This window comes from Salvia miltiorrhiza, chromosome 2, assembly GCF_028751815.1.
Source record: "Salvia miltiorrhiza cultivar Shanhuang (shh) chromosome 2, IMPLAD_Smil_shh, whole genome shotgun sequence".
Classification (NCBI taxonomy): Eukaryota; Viridiplantae; Streptophyta; class Magnoliopsida; order Lamiales; family Lamiaceae; genus Salvia; species Salvia miltiorrhiza.
Genome location: NC_080388.1, coordinates 73,632,394 through 73,654,000, shown reverse-complemented (window position 1 = coordinate 73,654,000; position 21,607 = coordinate 73,632,394). Strand labels below are relative to the sequence as shown.

Here is a 21,607-nt window from a genome sequence, read left to right as displayed (position 1 = left end):
ATTTTTCTAATTTAATTCTCCTTAATACTCGTGGCGAAAAGAAACATGCCAAGATTATTGGCACGAAGGGAATAATATTTTAAAAGTTCGCAATGGATAACAAAAATACATCTAATATTTAGTGATTGGGTTTGTGGGTTGAATTCGGTCGGCTGAATTGCAAGCATAAAAGTATATAAAACACAATTTAACGGAATTTCTTTTACCGCCAAATTTATGAAAAATTAGCAAGTTTATATTATTCATGAAACGTCATCAGAAACAATATCCCTCAGTCAAGCAGGGAAATTCTCAGTCCAACAGACAGGACTAGAACAATTACGAGAAAACTAAGCTAATCTATGAGCAGCTTGGTTAGGCGTACAATAAGCATGAGCAACCTTAATAAAAAAATTACTTCTAGCAACAACAAAAATATCGCGATTAGTCCCCTTGGGATGGCCTAGTGGTTGGGGTGGTTGCCTGTTGTCCAAGAGGTCACAGGTTCGAATACTCTCGGCCACACAATAACCACTAGGTGGGGTGTGTGTGGTTTGTATTATTTATAATGTAATTTCATCAAAAAAAAAATATCGCGATTCGCGAATATCATCTGACAATAACCTAGCTTCCTACTCGGCATTCGCCATAAGTTTATTTTTTATTTTGGATAATAATTTTATTCTATAAACAACATGCCTCACACACATTTGCATACTTTTATATTACAATCTTTTTTTTAAAATTCTTTATATTATAATTTTATTTTTCTAAATACTCCCGAAAGAAATAGTGGAACAATAATAAGGATTATTGAGGAAAGTATTGAGAGATCTAGAACTTTCTGGGCGAACTTCCGTGCGAAGAAACTCGAGCTAAAATCTGGTATCGGATTCATAATTCATTCCACAATTCACAAATCTCGCCATTGTTGTAGCGAAAGAAAGAGGAGAAACTCCAATCAAATTCGGAGATGGATAGAGGAAGAAGAGGCGGAGGGATGGTAGGGCTGCTTCTGCTGCAGGCGCTGAGCGAGTATGGCCGCCTCGACCGCAAGCCTCCCGTCACGGCAGGCCTCATCGCCGCTAATACACTTATCTACCTGCGCCCTAAATTTCTCGATCCAATCCTCCCCACACTCAATCAAGTCTGGTTCAATCCGCACCTCATTGTCAAGGTATCTCTTTCGCCCCTTGCTATATTCATCACTTATTCAATTGGTAAACTGTTGATTTTCTGTTTCTTTTAATTGCTAAGTTTTTGTGCCTTTTCTCCGTTGTCAAATTCCCTGCATTTTCAGTCAGATTTCATCTCGAGAAGAATTGAAATGTGTATATTGCTTTGAAATTGACTAATTGAAAGCACAAACCCTTGAATTGTGTTCAAGCTACTGTTATGCATTGTGTTACATCCAAGTTTTGGTTAGAATTTAGGAGGCGAATCACGTGTTTTCATCCTTGCTCATGTAGCTGCGAAAGGTCGAACCTATATGATTCAATTCATCCCTGATTGTGTTTTGACTATTATGCAATGTGTATACTGTTTTGAAATTGATTAATTGAAAGCACAAACCCTTGGAATCTGTTCAACCTACTCTTGTGCATTGTGTTGCTTCCAAATTTTTGTTAGAATTTAGGATGATAAGGCATGATTGATGAAATAATCCAACTTGATTAAGTATTTGTTTGCATTATTCGGCCCGTGATGAATAGCTATCAACTACAAGTTGGGTTGATTATTTGATCATCCTCTAATCCTGTCAATTTTATCTATCCCATCAAAGTTTTGGAGATTTGTTTTGCCTATGGTAACATAGTTATTGATTTGGTTGGAGCAGAACAAGGATTTGAAGCGCTTTATTTTATCAGCATTCTACCACACTGGTGAACCCCACCTTGTGTACAACATGTTATCACTACTGTGGAAGGGAATACAGTTGGAGAATGCAATGGGAAGCTTCGAATTCGCATCAATGGTGGCAGCTCTACTCGGTATGTCTCAAGGCATCACATTACTGCTAGCCAAATCCCTCGTGCTCTTCGACTACGAGAAAGCCTACTACAATGAATACGCCGTGGGGTTCTCTGGCGTGCTCTTCGCCATGAAAGTCGTGCTCTACTCTCAGTCGGATAGCTATACATACGTGCACGGACTTATGGTCCCTGCACGCTATGCCGCGTGGGCAGAGCTTGTTCTCATCCAAATGCTGGTACCCGGAGTCTCCTTTCTGGGTCATCTCGGGGGAATTCTTGCTGGGATCTCCTACTTGTATCTCACGGGTGCACGATCTTGTGCTAACCCGTTTGTGAAGATAATGAGGGGTGCCGCCCGTCTGTTAGGTTGGCCGTTGAGATACGTGAATGGTATGTTTCGACCTTCATCTGGCCGAGTGTTTGGAAGGGGAACTCTTCGTGGGAGGGAGACTCCGGGTGTATGGAGCTGTGGAGCATGTACGTACGAGAACTCGGGGTTGTTGAATGTTTGCGAGATGTGTGGGACAGAACGCGATGGCGATGCGGATGGATTCACACCGACGGCCGGTGGTGGGGCCATTTCGGTCGAGGAGCTACGGCAGCGGAGAGTCGAGAGATTTGGTAGGTGGTGATATGAAAGTTGGCGACATTGGGAGAGTGAGAAGATTCTTAAGAGATGAAACCATTTGTTGTAATTAATCATATAGTTTGCAAGAAACAAGAAATGTAGCACAGCAAGAACTATAGGCCGAGGGCATCGATCCTCTTCACGCTTGTATATCTTGGCATTGGCATACATTTTAAGATTATCTTCTTTTGTAAAGAAAAAAGTTTTATTACATATCTGAAAAATTGCTAGTTTTCAGGACGGAAAGTTCGACTTCTCGATCATTGTATTATTAGAGAAACAGCGAAATTCGATAAATTTGTGCTGCTCGATTATTCACTGTAGTTCATATAAGCGATTGAATGCACGTTTGCATAGAATATACTCCCTTCGTCCCTCCCAAGATGCTACATATTCCTTTTCGGGCCGTCCCAATGAAGATGTTACATTTCTATATTTGGCAAAAATAAGGAATTTTAAACACTTAATTAACACTAATTAAGTATTTCTTTATTACCTTCTCTCTCCTACTTTATCACTTTATTACCTTCTTCTTACTTTATCACTTTATTACTTTTTCTCTCTTACTTTATCACTTTATTATTACACACTTAAAACATTAATCTACAACTCTTTAAATCTCGTGCCGAAAAGCAAATGTAGCGTCTTGGCCGGGACGGAGGGAGTATGTCTTAAGAGTTAAGGGTGTGTTTGTTTTTATCCCTTTAATTAGATGGATACGTTGTTTATTTTGAATGATAATATATTTATCTAAAGGTGGTATAAAATTATAACATTCTTCCTTAAGGGTGCGTTTACTTTGATGAATAAATTTATCATTGGAAAATGAGGGATAACAAAAATTTATGCCTTTAAATGTCTCATTTCCTTTCCAGCATTTGACACAAAAGAGAAGTCCGCCATTTTTTCTTCCTTATTTTCATTTCAAGGACATTTAAAGGCATAAATTTATGTTATCCTTCATTTTCCAATGATAAATTCACCCATCAAAGTAAACGCACCCTAAGTATAAAATTATACATTATCCAAGGAAAAATATGTTGCAAGGAATTATATACCACTTGCTTGAATTTTTTATTATGTTAAAGTAAACGAGATATATAAGGTGATAAACAGAGCTTATCATTTCCTTATACCTCAAAGCAAACACATCTAATACTAATAGTATACCTTCAGACTCATTCTTGTTAAAGTCAACAATTCACTCTTGAAAATTAAATATATAAGCTCTATTTCTTTTATTCAATTTACATCTTCTTGATCTTTGTGCCAAAAAGAAATGAGTCACTCTTTAACAAAAATGAGGGAATAATAATAATAATAATAATAATAATAATAATAATAATAAAGTCTAAAAATAAAAGCCAATGTGATGTAATATTTAAAAAAATTATATTTCTTCAACAAAAAAAGTAATAATGGTGTAGAAATAACAAAGAATCATATATCCGTTTCAATTCATTTTCCCAATTTACCAATATATACAATATAAAACAATATTATATGTGTGTACAGATCAGTGTGTGTAAGCACACACAGTAGTCTAAGCTTCAATGGCAGCTTTGTAGATGACCTCAAACGCAAATTCAATACACGACTTCAATTTATTTTGATCAATGAATCCTTTCTCAGATGTCAATGCAATCCTCAACTTTCCCACATAGCTTCTCATTGTTACAGATAGGCTCTACACCCAAATAATAAATAAATCAATAACTTATATACTACTAAAATCACATCCATATAATATAATAGGAATCAAAACTTTAAAATTGATACTCCATTCGTTCATAAAAAAATTTATCACATTTTGGACAGCACAAATTTTAATGAAATGTGAGTGAAGTAAGAGTCTACTACTATAAATAAAAATGAGAATTTTTTTGTGGATAGATTGAAAACGAAATTGTGAAAATAAAATTATGGTAAATTCTTCGTGGACAGAGTAATTTGCACCTGAGGTGGGCCCGCGACTGCGAAGTAGAGTCCTTTACAAGGCTGATTGTCCAATGTCATTGGTTCAATAGGCCCAATCAAATTTGAAATTGCCATGCTTGTGTTTTTTAATGTTGCATGAATATATCGAGCTGTTGCCTGTTACATATATAAATATATATGAATACCAAAACATTGGACTTATTTCACTAGGAAATGCCAGGCACAGAAAAAAAAAAGAATGAAAATTTTAAAATTAGAAATTGTTATATTACTCCTTATTTCCTCGTTTATAATTAAAATCGATCCATTTATTCCCTTCCTGAAATAGAAATCCATCATTTCTTTATTTGTTTTTATTAGTTAAGAAAAGAAAAGATTTTGAATACAAATGGGGAAGGGAAAAAAAAACTGGCCGGCTACTTTCCCTTACCACAATCTAAAAAAATAAAGGATGATTACGAAATTATCTATAAATTACTGAACTTTCATCAAATTCTAATTTGCATACAAACTTTAATTAAAATATTAGACTATTGATTTAATCCGATTTTACTATCAATTGATCATATTTCAACAAAATTTACCGATGATACGGCTAAACGTATTGTATGATTTGGCTTGCGTTCATATAGTGGCTGCAATGTGTCGTCACAAGCTTTGTTTTACTCCCCCACTAATTAATCCAAGTACCACATTAATTATTCAACTAATCAGAATCTCGATTGATAGCAAAATTAGATTAAATCAATTGTCTATTACTCTCTCCGTCCCACGAATTTTGACACGTTTCCTTTTTGGGCCGTTCCACGAATCTTGACACATTTCCAAATAAGGTAATATTTATTACCTTCTCTCTCATACTTTATCACTTTTATTACATTCTCTCTCCTACTTTATCACTTTTATGCTTTATTAACTACACACTTAAAACACTAATCTACAACTCATTAATTCTCGTGCCGAAACTAAATGTGTCAAGATTCGTGGGACGGAGGCAGTAATTCCCACACTGTATTTTAAAATTTGTGTGTAAAATCAGAATTTGTAGAAAATTTAATAGCCCTAAAAGAAACACATCAAATGAAAAATATAAAAAGGAGCAACGAATTCATCATACCTCATGGCCTTTGACCTTTCTAACAAAGCTAAGGAATTGGCTGGTAAGGTAAATGGTGGCAGAGTTCTTATGTCTCTTGATCATACGATGAGATTTCTTGACAAAATCAAGTGGGTCTAGAAGCTTCGATTGAGTCAATTTAGGTAAAGGAACTTGCAAGAATGCAAACTGGTTGCCCCATGGTGTGTCTGAATTAGGTTTGATCATCTCATCAATTGATTTGTAACCTCTAATATCCCTAGTGTTGAGCAACACTAGAGCTGTTGTGTTTGATTTGCATGATTGTTCGTCTACTTTTTGCATGTATAGTCGAGTTCCCAATAGTATGACGCCGGTAATGACGTCATTAATAGTCTGTCGATTTTCAAGAAATTAATATACATTGTGGAAATAAAATGTAAAATGATTTTAGGGTTTTGTAAGAATAAATTAAAGTATAAATAGAGTTATAGAGAGAGGAGTATGTTAGTCCTAACGAGAACGACAAAACGTGAAATCGTGATGAATTCTATGCGTAATTAACATGATGAATTTGCCATTAAAAAAGATGAATTCAAATAATAATAACAAAGTGATGAATCCATGGAAGATTTTCATGATCTAAAAGTTGAAAATGATTCATAGTTTGTATTTTAAAATAATTTTTTATTTGAGCTCATCGTGTATATAGTATATAGAAATCCTTTGTGGAATTAATGGAAGAGTTCAAAAGATAGATAAATTTCAAAACAGACTTATAAAATGGGTAATAGGGAGTATAGATTTAGAAATTCCTACCACGTAGAGTTTGTTCTTTATATGCTTGAGCTGATCGATGGAAATCGTCGTAGTGGTCGTCGCGATCGGCCGGAATTCTACACCGTCGGCACCCGATCTGATCGGCGATTTGTCGTCCTTCATCGAGGTGCTCTTGAGGAGGCTCCACCCGAAGTCGTAAGCCGTGTCAACGAGGCCGGTGAAAACCCTAGGAATCCGTCGCATGAAGGAATTGCGACGGGCTCCAGAGCCCGTGCTTGACTGCAGCGACGGAAATGTCAGAGGTAGCGACGAATCGTCGACGCGTTTGAGGCACGACAAGAGGGCTCCCATCAAGGAGTAGCCGTCTCCTAGCGAGTGATGGAGCTTGAAGATGACATTGCCGGCCGCATTCTTGGTAGGGTATTTGAGTATGTGAATCTCCCACAACGGCCGATCTTGTGGGAGTTGTTCCGTCGCTAATTTTGACAGATAGTCGTTGAAACATTCGTCGTAGTAGTCCACCGACACGCCACTAGGGAATGTCGGGACGTTGACGTGGTCTTCGAGATTCACCTCTACTTTTCTCCATTTCCTCACCCCTTTCTTATCGGTAACCTAATCGATTATCAAAGTATTGTGTTAACTAGCAAAGTATACATCGAGTAAAATGTTTGACATCTAAAAACAATTAATAGTGTAGGGTAATATTGATCATGAGAAAACAACATACCATAATCGAGGTGAAACGAGGGTTTATAGGCAAGAAGAGATCTTTGAGGAGAGACATAGTCATGGAATCATCAATATCATCTTCCATTTCTAAAACTCCCAAGATTGTGAGTGATAACGCAGAGCTCTTCAAGTATTGAGCACTTGGGCTCATAGGCTCCAACAATTCTTCTTCACCCTCCATAATCTACAACTCTTCTTCCTTGTTTGCCTTATATATATATATATATATATATATATATATATATAGAGTTAGGCTCTAATATATAGTGATAAATAAGAAAGTATATAGTGTTGCATAACGATATTCAAAAAATTAGTAAAATTTTCGCTCCATCCAGAATTCCAACACAGGTAAAAATCTTCACCCTCCAAATAAATATTAACCATATATATGTGATTCATTAAATCAACACCTACAAATCAATCTAAGATCACACTATATATGGGAGATCAGATCACATTGGAACCATTCGCTATATATATATATAGAGAGAGAGAGAGAGGAAACACTAATTAATTAATTAATTATTTAATATGCAGTTTAATTATTGCAATGGATTTTATATGGGAAAATTCTATGCTTAATTAATTAATGTGGTTGTTATAAGCGATTGTACACAAGTTTACATAAAATGATTGCATATATGTAGATGTTCAATAATTAATGGCTAACTGCATATATAAAACTAGTGGGTAACCCGTCGACGGGTATCCTTTAACCTAATAGTTTAAATTTTGTGATATATTAACAAACTCTTAAATATGTATTATGAAGTGTTAATGTTATAAATTTAATTAGAATATTAATTATTATTAAAAATAAATTGACATTACATTTCAAATTATAATAGAAAAATATATCATAAAGTAGGTTTTTTTCGTAGCTTTTTCCACTTCTTCTTTTTTTCCGCAAGAAACGAAAAGAAGATGAACAACATATATATTAAAATTTAATAATATTTTTGTAACATATATGGCAATCTAAAACTTCACCATTTGAAAATTTTCCAAATCTCCTTCATTTGCAATTATTCTTCATTTTATATTTTCTTAATTATTAATTATAAATGACACATCACTATTTACATTAATATTTATTAATTAATCAATCAATAAAGATGTTACAAAATCATAAATCAATTACTATTTTCATATATATTTATAAATATTTAGTACCTAATTCTAATTGTGAGTTTCATATATATTTATAAATATTTAGTACCTAATTCTAATTGTGATGTGATGCTATATATTAAAATTAAATGGTTTGGGGATTTTTTTTTTTTTTTGAAGCGAAATGGTTTAGGGATGTTAATGTAATAGAAACAGTAAAATATTAGAATGTAGTAAACTTATGAAAATTGAAAGAAAAAAAATTTATTGATATGTATGTATGTATGTATGTAAGTGTGTGTGTGTGTGTTTATTGTGATATGCTAATAAACTCATGAAAATTGAAAAGATTTTGTTGGGTTCGAAAAGAAACGAGTAATAATCTAAAAGATCTCAAAAGCCCTAAAATCAGTTTCTATTTGGAGGTATTTCATACCCGTGGAAAAAATCAGAAAAAATCGAAAGGTGGTGTATTTCGTTTCAAATTTTAAAGATTATGGGGAAAACCAGAAGTAGCTGAAAGTTCGTGTATTTTACGGTAAATTATTATTATTATTATTAAAAAGAGTAGGTGCATCAATACATACATAATTAAGTCCCATACATATTTGTTTACCTGAAAACAAGAATGGAATCGTATGATATGTGGATTAATTATTAATATGTGGATTATATTAAATAAATCACATCCAATGAAAAGGATATATACTCATGAATAGTTAGCATTGCCAACATAATTATTTAGGGTCAATTATCCAACTAACACTTGACTTCTGCTTAATTACTACAGAAACTATAATAGAATTTTTTGGTGGGATCTAATTTCATATTGCTTTCTTCTAAGTTCTAACAATTGACTTAATCCTATTTCTCACCAAGTGCTCCATTATTTAATATTAATCCATTATAAACAAGACACAGCTCACACACTTGTATCTGTACATTGACCTGGAAATTTCATCATAGTTTTAATTAATACATGAAACATTTCAATTTATATGTCTATGCACCAAAAAGCAGACAGCCCACCATTTTTTTTTAAGAATACATAATTTGTAATTCAAAGGTTAGGTACCCCTCCATAACAGGATTCCCAACTTATGGAACACTAAAATTTTTCTTGTATAAATATGGAACAATGTTTTCCTATAACATTAAACACATCAATGTTGTGCTCAAAAAATGGCACCCAATAAAACCTAAACTTCAATGGCAGCTTTGTAGATGACCTCAAACGCATATTCAATACACGATTTCATTTTATTTTGATCAATGAATCCTTTCTCCGATGTCACTGCAATCCTCAGCTTTCCCACATAGCTTATCATTGTTACAGATAGGCTCTGCACCCAAATAATTAAATAAATCAATTACTTATATACTACATTCACAAAAAAAAAAAAAAAAAAAAAAAAAAACCATATTTTGGACAGCACAAATTTTAATAACATGTGAGTGAAGTAAGAGTCCGCTGCTATAAACAGAAGTGACAATATTTTTTGTGAATAGACTGAAAAGAAAATTATGATAAATTTTTCGTGGACGGAGGAAGTATGATAATGTTGAGAATTTGCACCTGGGGTGGGCCCGCAACCGCGAAGTAGAGTCCTTTACAAGGCTGATTGTCCAATGCCATTGGTTCAATAGGCCCAACCAAATTTGACATTGCCAAGCTTGTGTTTTTTAATGTTGCATGAATATGTCGAGCTGTTGCCTGTTACATAAATATGATTATCAAAACTTTGGACTTATTTTTCTAGGCACAGAAAAAAAAAAAAGAATGAAAAATTAAAATTAGAAATTGTTATATTACTCTTTGTTTCCTTTATTATAATTAAAATCAATCAATTTAGTCCATTGATATAGAAATCCGTTATTTCTTAATTTATTTAAGTTTTTGATCCGGAAAAGAAAATAAAAGATTTTGTATATAGATGGGAAAGGGAAAAAAAAAATCCAACAGCCTACTTTTCCCTTACCACAAGCCAAAAAAATGAAAGATGGGTACGAAATCGGTTATAAATTACTAAACTTTCATCAAATTTTAATTTACATACAAACTTTATACTGGACTATTGATTTAATCTGATTTTATTACTAGTTGATATTTCGACCAAATTTACTCCTGACATAACTAAGCGAATTATATAAGTTTGGCCTGCTTTCAAATAATGATAGCGATGTGTCATCACTGATCATCACAAACATCAGTTTACTCCCCCACTGATTATCCTAGTACCACAATTATTCAGCTAGTCGAAATCTCAATTGGTAGAAAAACTAGATTAAATCAATAGTCCATTAGCTGTCACACTATATTTTAAAGTTTGTATGTAAAATTAGAATTTGACGAAAATTTAGTAACCCTAAAAAAACATATCAAATCAAAAATATAAAAAAGAGCAATGAATTCATACCTCGTGGCCTTTGACCATTCTAATAAAACTAAGGAATTTGCCGGTAAGGTAAACGGCGGCGGAGTTCTTATGTCTCTTGATCATACGATGAGCTTTCTTGACAAAATCAAGTGGGTCTAGAAGCTTTGATTGAGTCAATTTAGGTAAAGGAACTTGCAAGAATGCAAACTGGTTGCCCCATGGTGTGTCTGAATTAGGTTTGATCATCTCATCAACTGATTTGTAACCTCTAATAGCCCTAGTGTTGAGCAACACTAGAGCCGTTGTGTTTGATTTGCATGATTCTTCGTCAGTCTTTTGCATGTATAGTCGAGTTCCCAATATTATCACGCCGGTAATGACATCATTAATAGTCTGTCGATATTCGAGAAATTAGTATACATTGTGGAAATAGAATGAAAAATGATTTTAGAATTTTGTAAGAATAAACTAAAGTATACAAATAAAGTTGCAAAACCTGAAATCAGGATGAATTCTATGAGTAACATGATGAATTTGCCATAAAAAATGATAAATTCCAAAAAAAAAAAAAAAAAGTCCCTCATGGGATTTGAACTAATTAGAATTACAAATTTATTTAACATATTGATGAATCCATCGTAGATTTTCATGATTTAAAAGTTGAAAATGATTCATTATTTATATTTTAAAATAATTTTTTATTTGAGTTATATATATAGAAATCCTTTTTGGAATCTGTATAAAGATTAGCCGAATTTATGTTAGAATGATTGAAAATGACGATTCTACATAAATAAATTTGGACAATAAATAAATTGACGCATTCCTAACATCCATAATATTAATGAATTATAAAATACGTGTATGCTCAAACTGAAGATGTAAATTAAATGAGTGGGACACTAGAAGTAGAAGTAATTAATATGAGTCCATATTAACTAATGAAAGAGTTGAATAGATAGATAAAGCCTAAACCACGTACAATTAAAATGAAAAGAAAATTGAAAAGTTCAAAACGACTTTGAAAATGCATATAGGAGGGAGTATAGCTTTTAGAAATTCCTACCACGTTGAGCTTGCTCTTGATTTGCTTGAGCTGATCGATGGAAAACGACGTCGTGGTCGTCGCGATCGGCCGGAATTCTACCCCGTCGACACCCGATCTGATCGGCGATTTGTCGTCCTTCATCGAGGTGCTCTTGAGGAGGCTCCATCCGAAGTCGTAAGCCGTGTGAACGAGGCCGGTAAAAACCCTAGGAATCCGTCGCAGAAAGGAACTGCGACGGGCTCCAGAGCCCGTGCTCGACTGCAGCGACGGGAATGTCAGAGGTAGTGACGGATCGTCGACGCGTTGGAGGCACGACAGGAGGGCTCCCATCAAGGAGTAGCCGTCTCCTAGCGAGTGATGGAGCTTGAATATGATATTGCCGGCCGCATTCTTGGTAGGGTATTTGAGTATGTGAATCTCCCACAACGGCCGGTCTTGTGGGAATTGTTCCGTCGCTAATTTTGACAGATAGTCGTTGAAACATTCGTCGTAGTAGTCCACCGACATGCCACTAGGAAATGTCGGGACGTTGACGTGGTCTTCGAGATTCACCTCTACTTTTTTCCATTTCCTCGCCCCTTTCTTATCGGTAACCTAATCGATTATCAAAGTTTTGTGTTAACTAGCTAGCAAATTACATCTAAAAACAATTAATAGTGATATTGATATCATGAGAAAACGACGTACCATAATCGAGGTGAAACGAGGGTTTATAGGCAAGAAGAGATCTTTGAGGAGAGACATAGTCTTGGAATCATCAATGTCTTCTTCCATTTCCAAAACTCCCAAGATTGTGAGTGATAATGCAGAGCTCTTCAAGTATTGAGCACTTGGGCTCATAGGCTCCAACACTTCTTTTTCACCCTCCATAATCTACAACTCTTCTTCCTTCTTTGCCTCATATATATACTTATACAAACACACACACACACACACACACACACTAAATAATTAATTAGTATTTAATATGTAGTTTATTTATTGCAATGAATTTTATATGGGAAAATTCTATATTAAATTAGTGTAGTTGTTATAAGCGATTGTACACACGTTTGTATAAAATGATTGCATATGTGGATATGTGGCTTCATTTATACCTCATAAGTCATAATAATATATACCTAGCTATAGAGAAGATAGGCTTCACGATGACGATGTAGATGTTCAATAATTAATGGCTAAGTGCATATTATATATATATATATATATATATATATATATATATATATATATATATATATATAATGACGTTATAGATAATACTTTGATGATGATAAAGATATAATCTTGGAGTCAGGTTCCGGTGAGATTGCTATTTTTCGTGAGATGTGAGACTAATGAATAACCTATTCTATAGTGATGAATAAGGCAGTATATAGTGTTGAATTTGAACTCAGACAAATATCAGTCATATGATTAATTAAATCAACACCTACAAATCAATTTAAGATCTGATTATATACGAGGAATCTCAACCATTCTCTATAATCTTGTATTAGGATTTAACCATTCTCTATAATCTTGTATTAGGATTTAGGAAAATGAAGCAACCACATGCATGCTACTAATTAATGTTTTAATTTATGCGATAATATCCACAATATCCTTTTATTTCCATAAATTTTTTAAATGAGGAAAACCTGAATCCGTAACTTTTGTGATTGAAGAGATATATCCATAACTTTTCTATTGTAGGATAGTGTCCACAATTTCTTTATTTCCACGAGTGATCTGTGTCCGTTTCAATACTAACTCGTGTGTAACTCGTCGAAATTCGACGATATATTATACTAACTATTTATAATTTATTTTATATTATTTTTATGATTATAACATATAAAATAGTCATTATATAATTGTTTTAATTAATTTAATTTAATCAAATTAAATTTAGGGTATATATTTGAAATGATATTTAATCACTTTCACCAATTAAATGTTACGGGTATATTAACCCTATAGATTAATTAACCTTATATAATAATCAATTATTAATTATAATTTAACTATATATGCGTATATTAACCCTAATCATATTGGACGACCCAAATAGTCGATCATAAATTTTAAAACTCTTATCAATTAAAATAAAATAAAATAAATTTTACACGCCAACTTAAATAAATTATAAATTTTCCACACCAACACTATACTCCATCTTATAATGTTTCAAATTGTTGACGTCCTGATAAAAGTCAATACTGCAACACCAACCGCCCTCAATAAATATATTTAAAATGTGTTAGTCGTTTAAATAAGATACTACTTTACCTATTTTTTTAATCAAATACAAAGAAAATTAGTTAATATTTTAAGTATATGAATAAATTTAAACGTTCGAAGATCTAGTTTAGCATATATAGGTACATAATGGCTCCACCTTTTTGCACAAGGAACAAAATTTTGGTTTGATTTTCTTTTGCCCTACCAAAAAAGGCAAATTGGAAAATACGACAAAAGAAATCAAACGAAATTCATAAACTTTACATATTTTCGATTTATATAATTGTTAAATTTTTTCTTAATTAACAATAATAATTTTTTTATATAGTCAAATTAATATTCCCTATGTCTCATTACAAATTAATGTTCTATTGCGTTTGGGCACGAAAATAAAAAATATATAATTAGTAATAGATAAAGTGAATTGGTTGAGAGAGAAAAATGTATTGGGATTTGTAAACGTAGGTACAGAAAGAGTAAGTGGTGGGCCCATTAATTAATTAATCTATTTGTCAAAAAAAAGAATGAGATATGTCATTATAGAAAGTGGGACATTCGTAATGGGACGATGAAGTTATTGTTAAGTAGTCAACAATTTGTTAACTCCTTAATTGAACATTTTCTATTTTTTATTATTCTCAGATAAGAAGATTTTTCTGTTTACCAAAGATATGTAGATCCAATCACGATAAGATAATATAATAAGAAAAAAGAGATCTTTCTCAATCAACCTCCTTAAGAAATATGGATATATTCTGATTTCACGATGAAATCTTGTCAAAACAAAAATAGATTAGTTCCAGAATCCAGATAAACACAATTTTGTGTTAAACATTTTGTACTTTTATGCTCAATGACTATATATTCTTCCAAATCCAACCATTTTTTTTTTTTTGATATTTGTCGTAAAATACACAAATTTTCAATAAATTCTAGTTTTTCCCATGACTTTTAAAATTTGAAAACAAATACACAACTTTTCGATTCTTTCTGATTTTTCCCACATGTATGAAATATTCCAAAATAGAAGCTAGATTTAGGGCTTTTAACTTAGATTTTTATGATACCTAAGCGTGTACATCAACTTTATTATGACATCTTTATTATCCCTCACGGTTAGGTATCAAAAAATCTAAGTCAAAAGTCCTAAAATCAGCTTCTATTTGAGAGTATTTCATACTCGTGGGAAAAATTGGAAAAAATAAAAAAGCTATGTATTATTTTTTAAAATTTTAAAGATGCATGGGAAAAATCAAAATTTGTTGAAAGTTCATGTATTTTACGACAAATATATATATATATATATATATATATATATATATATTTATCATTGCATTTCGCCATTAATTTTGTTGAAATTTATGTCGTTGCAGAAAAGCTAAAAATTCAATTGTTCACACATACAGATGGATTTTATGACGTCAATATAAATATGTACGCAAAAAGGCTAGGCATAAATTATATAAGTTGGACAAAATATGATTCCACAATTGTATTCTATAAAAAATACAGTATATAGTTTTGGACAAAAACTAATTCCACAATTGTTAATCCATGAATCAAACAAATTACACATGGCACACACATATATTTTTAAAAAAAATACTGGCACTTGTTACAGTTATTAATATGTATAATTTAGGTAAAAGAAAAATAAAATAAAAAATCAGGCAGTAGAGGAGATGGCTGATTTGAAAATGATATCAAACGCATTTTGCAGACACGACTTTAATTTGGGAGAATCAATCATCCCCTTCTCTGTTCCCAGAGCTACCCTCAGCCGCCCCATGTAGCTCACCATTGTTATTGTAAGGTTCTGCAACATATATTTATTAACTCAATTAATAAAATAAAACAAAAAATTATTATTGTAAATATTAAAAAAAAAGTCATTGAAATAAAGATTAAAAAAAAGTGCCTCTATTATAATTTCACCATTAGTAATATTCATTCAATTTTGCTTAAATGCAATTCACAAGCACAAAAGTTCTTAGTTTTGAATTGACATACAATTCACAACTACGAAGCTTCTGGAGCCGTGAACTGGCCACATTTTACCTATAATTCACGACCATGAACCTTCTTAATCGTGAATTAAGTGCAAGACAGTGGTTTATCACATTGCAAACGACACGAAAGTTTAATAAAATATGAGTGAAGTTGTCAGCGGAATAAGAATCTCACTTTAAATATCAGTAGAGCATAATTGTGTGGACTATATATACTACCATAAATGAAAATAACAATTTTTTTGTGGACCAATTAAAAAAGAAATTTTGGTAATACATCAATTTTCCATATATATATATTGAGAGAGAGAGAGAGAGAGAGAGAGAGACCTGAGGGACGCCTACGACCATGAAATACAAGCCTTTGATTGGATGATTAGACAAAGCCATTTTTTCCACTGGACCCATTATGTTTGAAACTGTCATGCTCGTATTCTTCAGAGTGCTGTGAATGTATTTTGCAGTTACCTGCCACAAAATAATTTTTTTATTATTATTATTATCTCAAATTTAATATTTTAATATTAATAGAATAAAGAATAATCATATTATGATAAAAAAAATAATAGTAATTAATAATTAAAAAGCATAAACAATTTTGTACCTCGGGGCCTCTCAATTTCCTCAAAGCGTCAAGCAATTTTCCGGTCAAAATAATGGCCGCGGAATTTTTTTTCCTCCTCACCAACTTGTTAGCTTTGAGCACGAAACTGAGTGGGTCGGCCGCCATCCTCGGGAGAGGGACGTGGAGGAACGCGAACCGATTGCCCCACGACGAGTCGTCGTCGTCGGGTTCGACCATCTCCGATATGGTTTTGTAGGTTCGGATGTTCCTCGTGTTGAGCAGCACTAATGCAGTTGATTTTGCATTAGTGAGCTCTTGCTTCATTGCCTGCATGTACATTCGGATCCCCAAGAACACCACTCCACACACCACGTCGTTTATGCTCTGCATAATCGTGTTTCAGTCTCGTATTTTATTTTTATCATGCCAATAGTCACGGTCTTTTACGGTCTATGACAAAATGTGGCACTCAAGCATATTTCACTATGTATAGACATTAAATTTGATATACACAAATTTAATTCAAAATACCTACTTGTACAAAAAAATACATATATGTATCTCAAATAAATTCTCCGACAGCAGATTACTAGCATTAAAAGCTAGCTAAAATGATTGAAATAAATAAATAAGTAATTATGATAACGCGTTGCCAATCCATAACACTCTATGTGCACCTGATATGTTAATTAAAAATTTATAATATCATATTCAAAACAAAATAAAATTCAATGATGCATGAAAAGTGATGGTCCCTAATTTGGCAATTCAAGAATTTCTAAAGAGAAATTCAAACTTTTTTTTAATTATTGAACGAGATATCTAGCTACCCTTGAATCTATTTATACGATACTATTAATTAGACATACTATACAAACAAAATTAAATCATAAAAAGTACGAGCTCTCCCTCATTATGTACTAAAAAAAACTAATTTTATAAATAAAAGTGACAGTTATTCTGAATAAAAAAACTAACCACATGAAGACTGGCCTTGATTTGCCTGATTTGATCAAGGGAGAAGGTCAAGGTAGTAATCGTGATCGGCCGGAACTCGACTCCGTCCTCACCGGACCTCACCGGAGACTTATGATCCTCGAGCACACTACTCTTCAACAAACTCCACCCGAAATCCACGACGGTGTTGACCACCCCAGACAAAACCCTAGAAAATCTCCGGCAGAAGCCGTGGCCGGAGCCAAGCGCATGGCCCGTCGGGATCATGCTAGGGAGCGTTAGCGGGATCTGAGGATCGTCGGCTCGTTGCAAGCAAGAGAGGAGAGCCCCCATGAGTGAGAAGCCATCACCAAGTGAATGGTGAAGTTTGAAGACAACACTTCCCTTGGCATTTTTGGTAGGGTATTGGATGATGTGAATTTCCCATAATGGCCTGCTTTGAGGGAATTCCTCCATTGAGATTCTTGATAGGTAATCGGTGAGGCATTCTTCATAGAATTCCGGCGACTTTTCCGCCGGAAATTTTGGGAGATTCAAGTGATCTTCGAGCTTCACATCAACCTTCTTCCAATGTTTCTTTCCATTCTTGTCCTTCACCTATTCTGAGACGGTCAATTTATTTGTTTTCGAGATATAATATAATGATATCACAAAAAACTGCTCAAGACATGCACAATATTCAAATTTAAACTCATATTCAATAATATATTTAAATTTTTTGTGTTATTTTTCTACTTGAATTCATGTTATGATCCGTTAAACAGACTTACAAAAGACTGTACTAATATTATATAAATCTAGTACTCTCTCCGTCCCGCCGAGCTTGAGTCGTATTTCTTTTCGGACCGTCCCAAAGAATTTGAGTCATTTTTTTTTTGGCAAAATTTAGAAAAATTAATACCTAATTAAAGCCACTAATTACATCCTTATTTTTCAACCCATTTTCACCTTTCCTCTCTCAAACACATTATTCACAAATTTACAAAAAAAAAAAAAACTAATTTAATTAATTATATAAATAATTAATTTATATATAAAAATAATAATAATGATTAATTCAGATTTAGATTTAGATTTAGATTTAGTTATTTTATATTAAAAAATAATTAATTATGTAAATAACTACTTAACCACAAATTTACAAATATACTTAAATAACTAAACAATAACTCCTTAATTCCCGTGCCCAAAAGAAACGTCTCAAGCTCGACGGGACGGAGGGAGTAATATAGTATAAATATATAATCAAGATATATATTCTTCAAAATTAATATTATTAATAATAGATAGTTTTCATAGATATTATATTCCTTTCGTCCCACAAAAATATATATACTTGGCCGTTTTCGCTCGTTGCATCAAAGTATGCACTTTTTATTTTGGACACTCCATTATTTTTTAACCTCAATATTTCATATTTACAATAAATATTGGATGTGAGCTCAATTTTGCACTCACAACACTATAGATAATATGGGCTACTTTCTCTATATTCAAATAACATTCTTAAAACACGTGCTAGAAAAAAGTAAGCATATTATGAGACTGAGGAAATACTAATAAATTGAAAAAAAATTGATAATAAAGTGCAATTCAATCAATAAGACAATTGTCATCGAAAAGTAAAGTTAAATATGACTCTTGATGTGAAATTTATTAGATGCATTTACGCAGAATTAATTACTCCTGTGGAGTATGGTTGGTAAATGATGCACCTACCTGAATCCAAAAGATAGAAATATTTTGGATGTATAAAGTGGGTAGCATTTATAGTTCTATCACATTATAAATGTGATGAGCTTAATTACAAATGGAAAGTTCAAGATTAAACTTTTAATTGTGCTTAAAAATTACTCGCATCAAAATGGAGTATAAAAATGAACGGCCAATCAAAAGCCGCAACCAATTGAACTTCAAAAGTTTATGTATTACAAAAAGTAAATAAATACTTTTTTTTTTTTACGGAAAAAAGTAATTAAAGGAGAAAAGGACAAAGATAAGCAACATATAATTGCAAGAACTAAATTAAAATTAGTCGTGATTAATGAATTAATCAAATCATGACCCCTAATTATTATGGGTGGGACGGAGTAAAGATCCTATGTTTTAATTTGGTATATATCCCACAATTAATATAGAAACTTATGCAAAAAGGAAGTATTAATTACCATATCAAAACGTAGTATAATCATGACGCCAAGTTTCCACATACAAATCGGGAAATAAAATTAGACATGGGTTGTGAACTAAAGAGACGGTTTACAATATTGATGAAGGTAGTGGTTATTGTAAAATCTAAATTTGTAATATAAAATAAATCTATTACTATGAATTTGCAAACATCAGAGCTCGATAATTTTCTCACGACTCAAAAAAAGCTCGTCCGAATCTCGATTCAATAGTAAAACAGCAGAGCTCGATAATTTTATCAATTTGAGCTTGCAAACATATTTAGATTAGTTTGTCCGCGAACGTTCAATCGAGCTAGTGCATGAGCCTTAGGCGAGCTTCGAGCAACAAAATTGATTAAGATCAAAAGCATATTTTGAATATTTTTCGAGCTTCTCACGAACCTTTCCCGAGCTTTTAACAAGCTCGAACACAATTTAACTATATGAGAATCAAGCGAGCCGAGCTCAAGCTCGATATCGAGTATCATACCAGCCGAACTCGAACTCAGTAGTTGAGTGGCGAGTCGAGGTCAATCAACAAGACATAATTAAGCTCAAACACCTGAACACTAAAACGAGCCGAACTCAAGCCAACTAATTTTCGACTCGATTCGTTTGCAGTCCTAATCAGCAGCAACAACAATTTCAGAAAGCCTCCTATATCTAAAATCAAAGTCACAATGCAACATGTATCATTGTATCAATCACACAATCAAATAACATGAGAGAGAGAGAGAGAGTACCATGAGAGAGGAGAAACGAGGGTTGATGGGAAGAAACAAATCTTTGAGCAAAGAGAAAGTGTGAGAATTATCAATGGGGATCTCAGATTCAAGAACACCAATCACACTCACTGAAATCACTGAGCTAGTGAAGTATTGCCCAGTTGGGCTAACTGGCTCTGAATAATGCTCCTCCATTTTTATTTTTTTTTAGTTTTTACTGCCCAATGAGACTCAACTACTGCATATATAATTTCAGATTTTTCTTTTTAAGGCTCATATAAATAGGTTGTTTTCATCTCTATGAGTCTATTCCTTTTTATAACAAATGCGATAAAAGAGTGGGTCACTTTTTATTTATTGCGGACGGTTCGGGAAATTTAAATCATTAATTACTGCATATGATTTGATGCCACTGCATTATTTAATTGCCTATTGGTAAGCAAAATTATTCATGGTTTGACTTAGAGGGTTTTTAATTTGTTAAGCTTATTTTAAAGAATTTATAAGCTCTAAGAGCTTATAAGATGTGATGTCATTATATAAGTTAGAGGGTGAACGGTGAGGTAGAGAGAGAAAATTAAAGTTGGAGAAATGAAATAAGAATGATATATGATGAAAAGAACAAATCATAATTGAGATATTTTTGTAAAATGAGTGTTGCACGTAAGATAATGAGAAAATAAGTTTGGTATATGAACTTATTTTTTTGGAAACATATAAGTTTTGGAGTTTGTTTTTATAGTTAGTAAGCTCTTCAGGAGCAAACACTTTGAAAGAGCGCCAATGAGGCCTTGCTCTAGTGGCAAAGCTAAGGCACCCAAAGACTCTCCTTTATGAGAAGTCTTGGGTTCAATTCCGCTTGACGACGATATTTTTCCACTTTAGGTGGTGATGTATTGTTGTTGTATATTTTTCCACTTTAGGTGGTGATGTATTGTTGTTGTATTATATTGTTTGATGGTTCCACACGCAGAGCGTTCTCGTCTCGTCTACGTGCGACTTGCCTACGTGCAATGATGTTTTCCCACCGCCGTTGTATGGTATTGAGGTCACGGTCCTGCTCTTTTCCTCCCAAATTATTGAGTGGTTGTGAAAAGAAGTTTATATATTCTTTATATTGGTTCATGTTTCTTGTTAGATGTGATTGAATTTAATTTTTCTTTATATTCCTCCTCAAATTTTTTTTAAAAAATTTTCATTTATTGAATAAGATATATAGCTGGTGGTTGAGAACTTTTTACAAGAGTTTCACTGCAACTCACCTAATTTAGTGAACAGTTGATATGAGCTGTGTTTAGCGGTGATACAAACCA

General features: G+C 33.0%; 4 protein-coding genes across 4 annotated transcripts; 1 reads left to right on the top strand and 3 right to left on the bottom strand.

Annotated features, from left to right (window-relative positions):
* Positions 1-787: 787 nt before the first annotated feature.
* LOC131009266 (rhomboid-like protein 14, mitochondrial) lies at positions 788-2,826 on the top strand. The gene is made up of 2 exons (XM_057936553.1): positions 788-1,156; positions 1,817-2,826. The coding sequence occupies exons 1-2, from the start codon at positions 953-955 to the stop codon at positions 2,582-2,584; spliced, it is 972 nt and encodes a 323-aa protein (XP_057792536.1). The 5' UTR covers positions 788-952; the 3' UTR covers positions 2,585-2,826.
* A 1,178-nt stretch (positions 2,827-4,004) lies between these two features.
* Positions 4,005-7,307, bottom strand: LOC131009227 (wax ester synthase/diacylglycerol acyltransferase 4-like). Its single transcript, XM_057936491.1, has 5 exons — positions 7,104-7,307; positions 6,413-6,988; positions 5,636-5,989; positions 4,537-4,674; positions 4,005-4,267 (listed from the first exon to the last, which is right to left on the bottom strand). Exons 1-5 carry the CDS (start codon positions 7,284-7,286, stop codon positions 4,124-4,126), a joined length of 1,395 nt encoding a protein of 464 aa, XP_057792474.1. The 5' UTR covers positions 7,287-7,307; the 3' UTR covers positions 4,005-4,123.
* A 2,078-nt stretch (positions 7,308-9,385) lies between these two features.
* On the bottom strand, positions 9,386-12,708 carry LOC131009226 (wax ester synthase/diacylglycerol acyltransferase 4-like). The gene is made up of 5 exons (XM_057936490.1): positions 12,332-12,708; positions 11,663-12,238; positions 10,636-10,989; positions 9,795-9,932; positions 9,386-9,561 (listed from the first exon to the last, which is right to left on the bottom strand). Exons 1-5 carry the CDS (start codon positions 12,512-12,514, stop codon positions 9,418-9,420), a joined length of 1,395 nt encoding a protein of 464 aa, XP_057792473.1. The 5' UTR covers positions 12,515-12,708; the 3' UTR covers positions 9,386-9,417.
* Positions 12,709-15,334: 2,626 nt separating this feature from the next.
* LOC131009229 (wax ester synthase/diacylglycerol acyltransferase 4-like) lies at positions 15,335-20,617 on the bottom strand. Its single transcript, XM_057936493.1, has 5 exons — positions 20,313-20,617; positions 17,420-17,995; positions 16,481-16,825; positions 16,207-16,344; positions 15,335-15,683 (listed from the first exon to the last, which is right to left on the bottom strand). The coding sequence occupies exons 1-5, from the start codon at positions 20,487-20,489 to the stop codon at positions 15,534-15,536; spliced, it is 1,386 nt and encodes a 461-aa protein (XP_057792476.1). The 5' UTR covers positions 20,490-20,617; the 3' UTR covers positions 15,335-15,533.
* Positions 20,618-21,607: the final 990 nt, after the last annotated feature.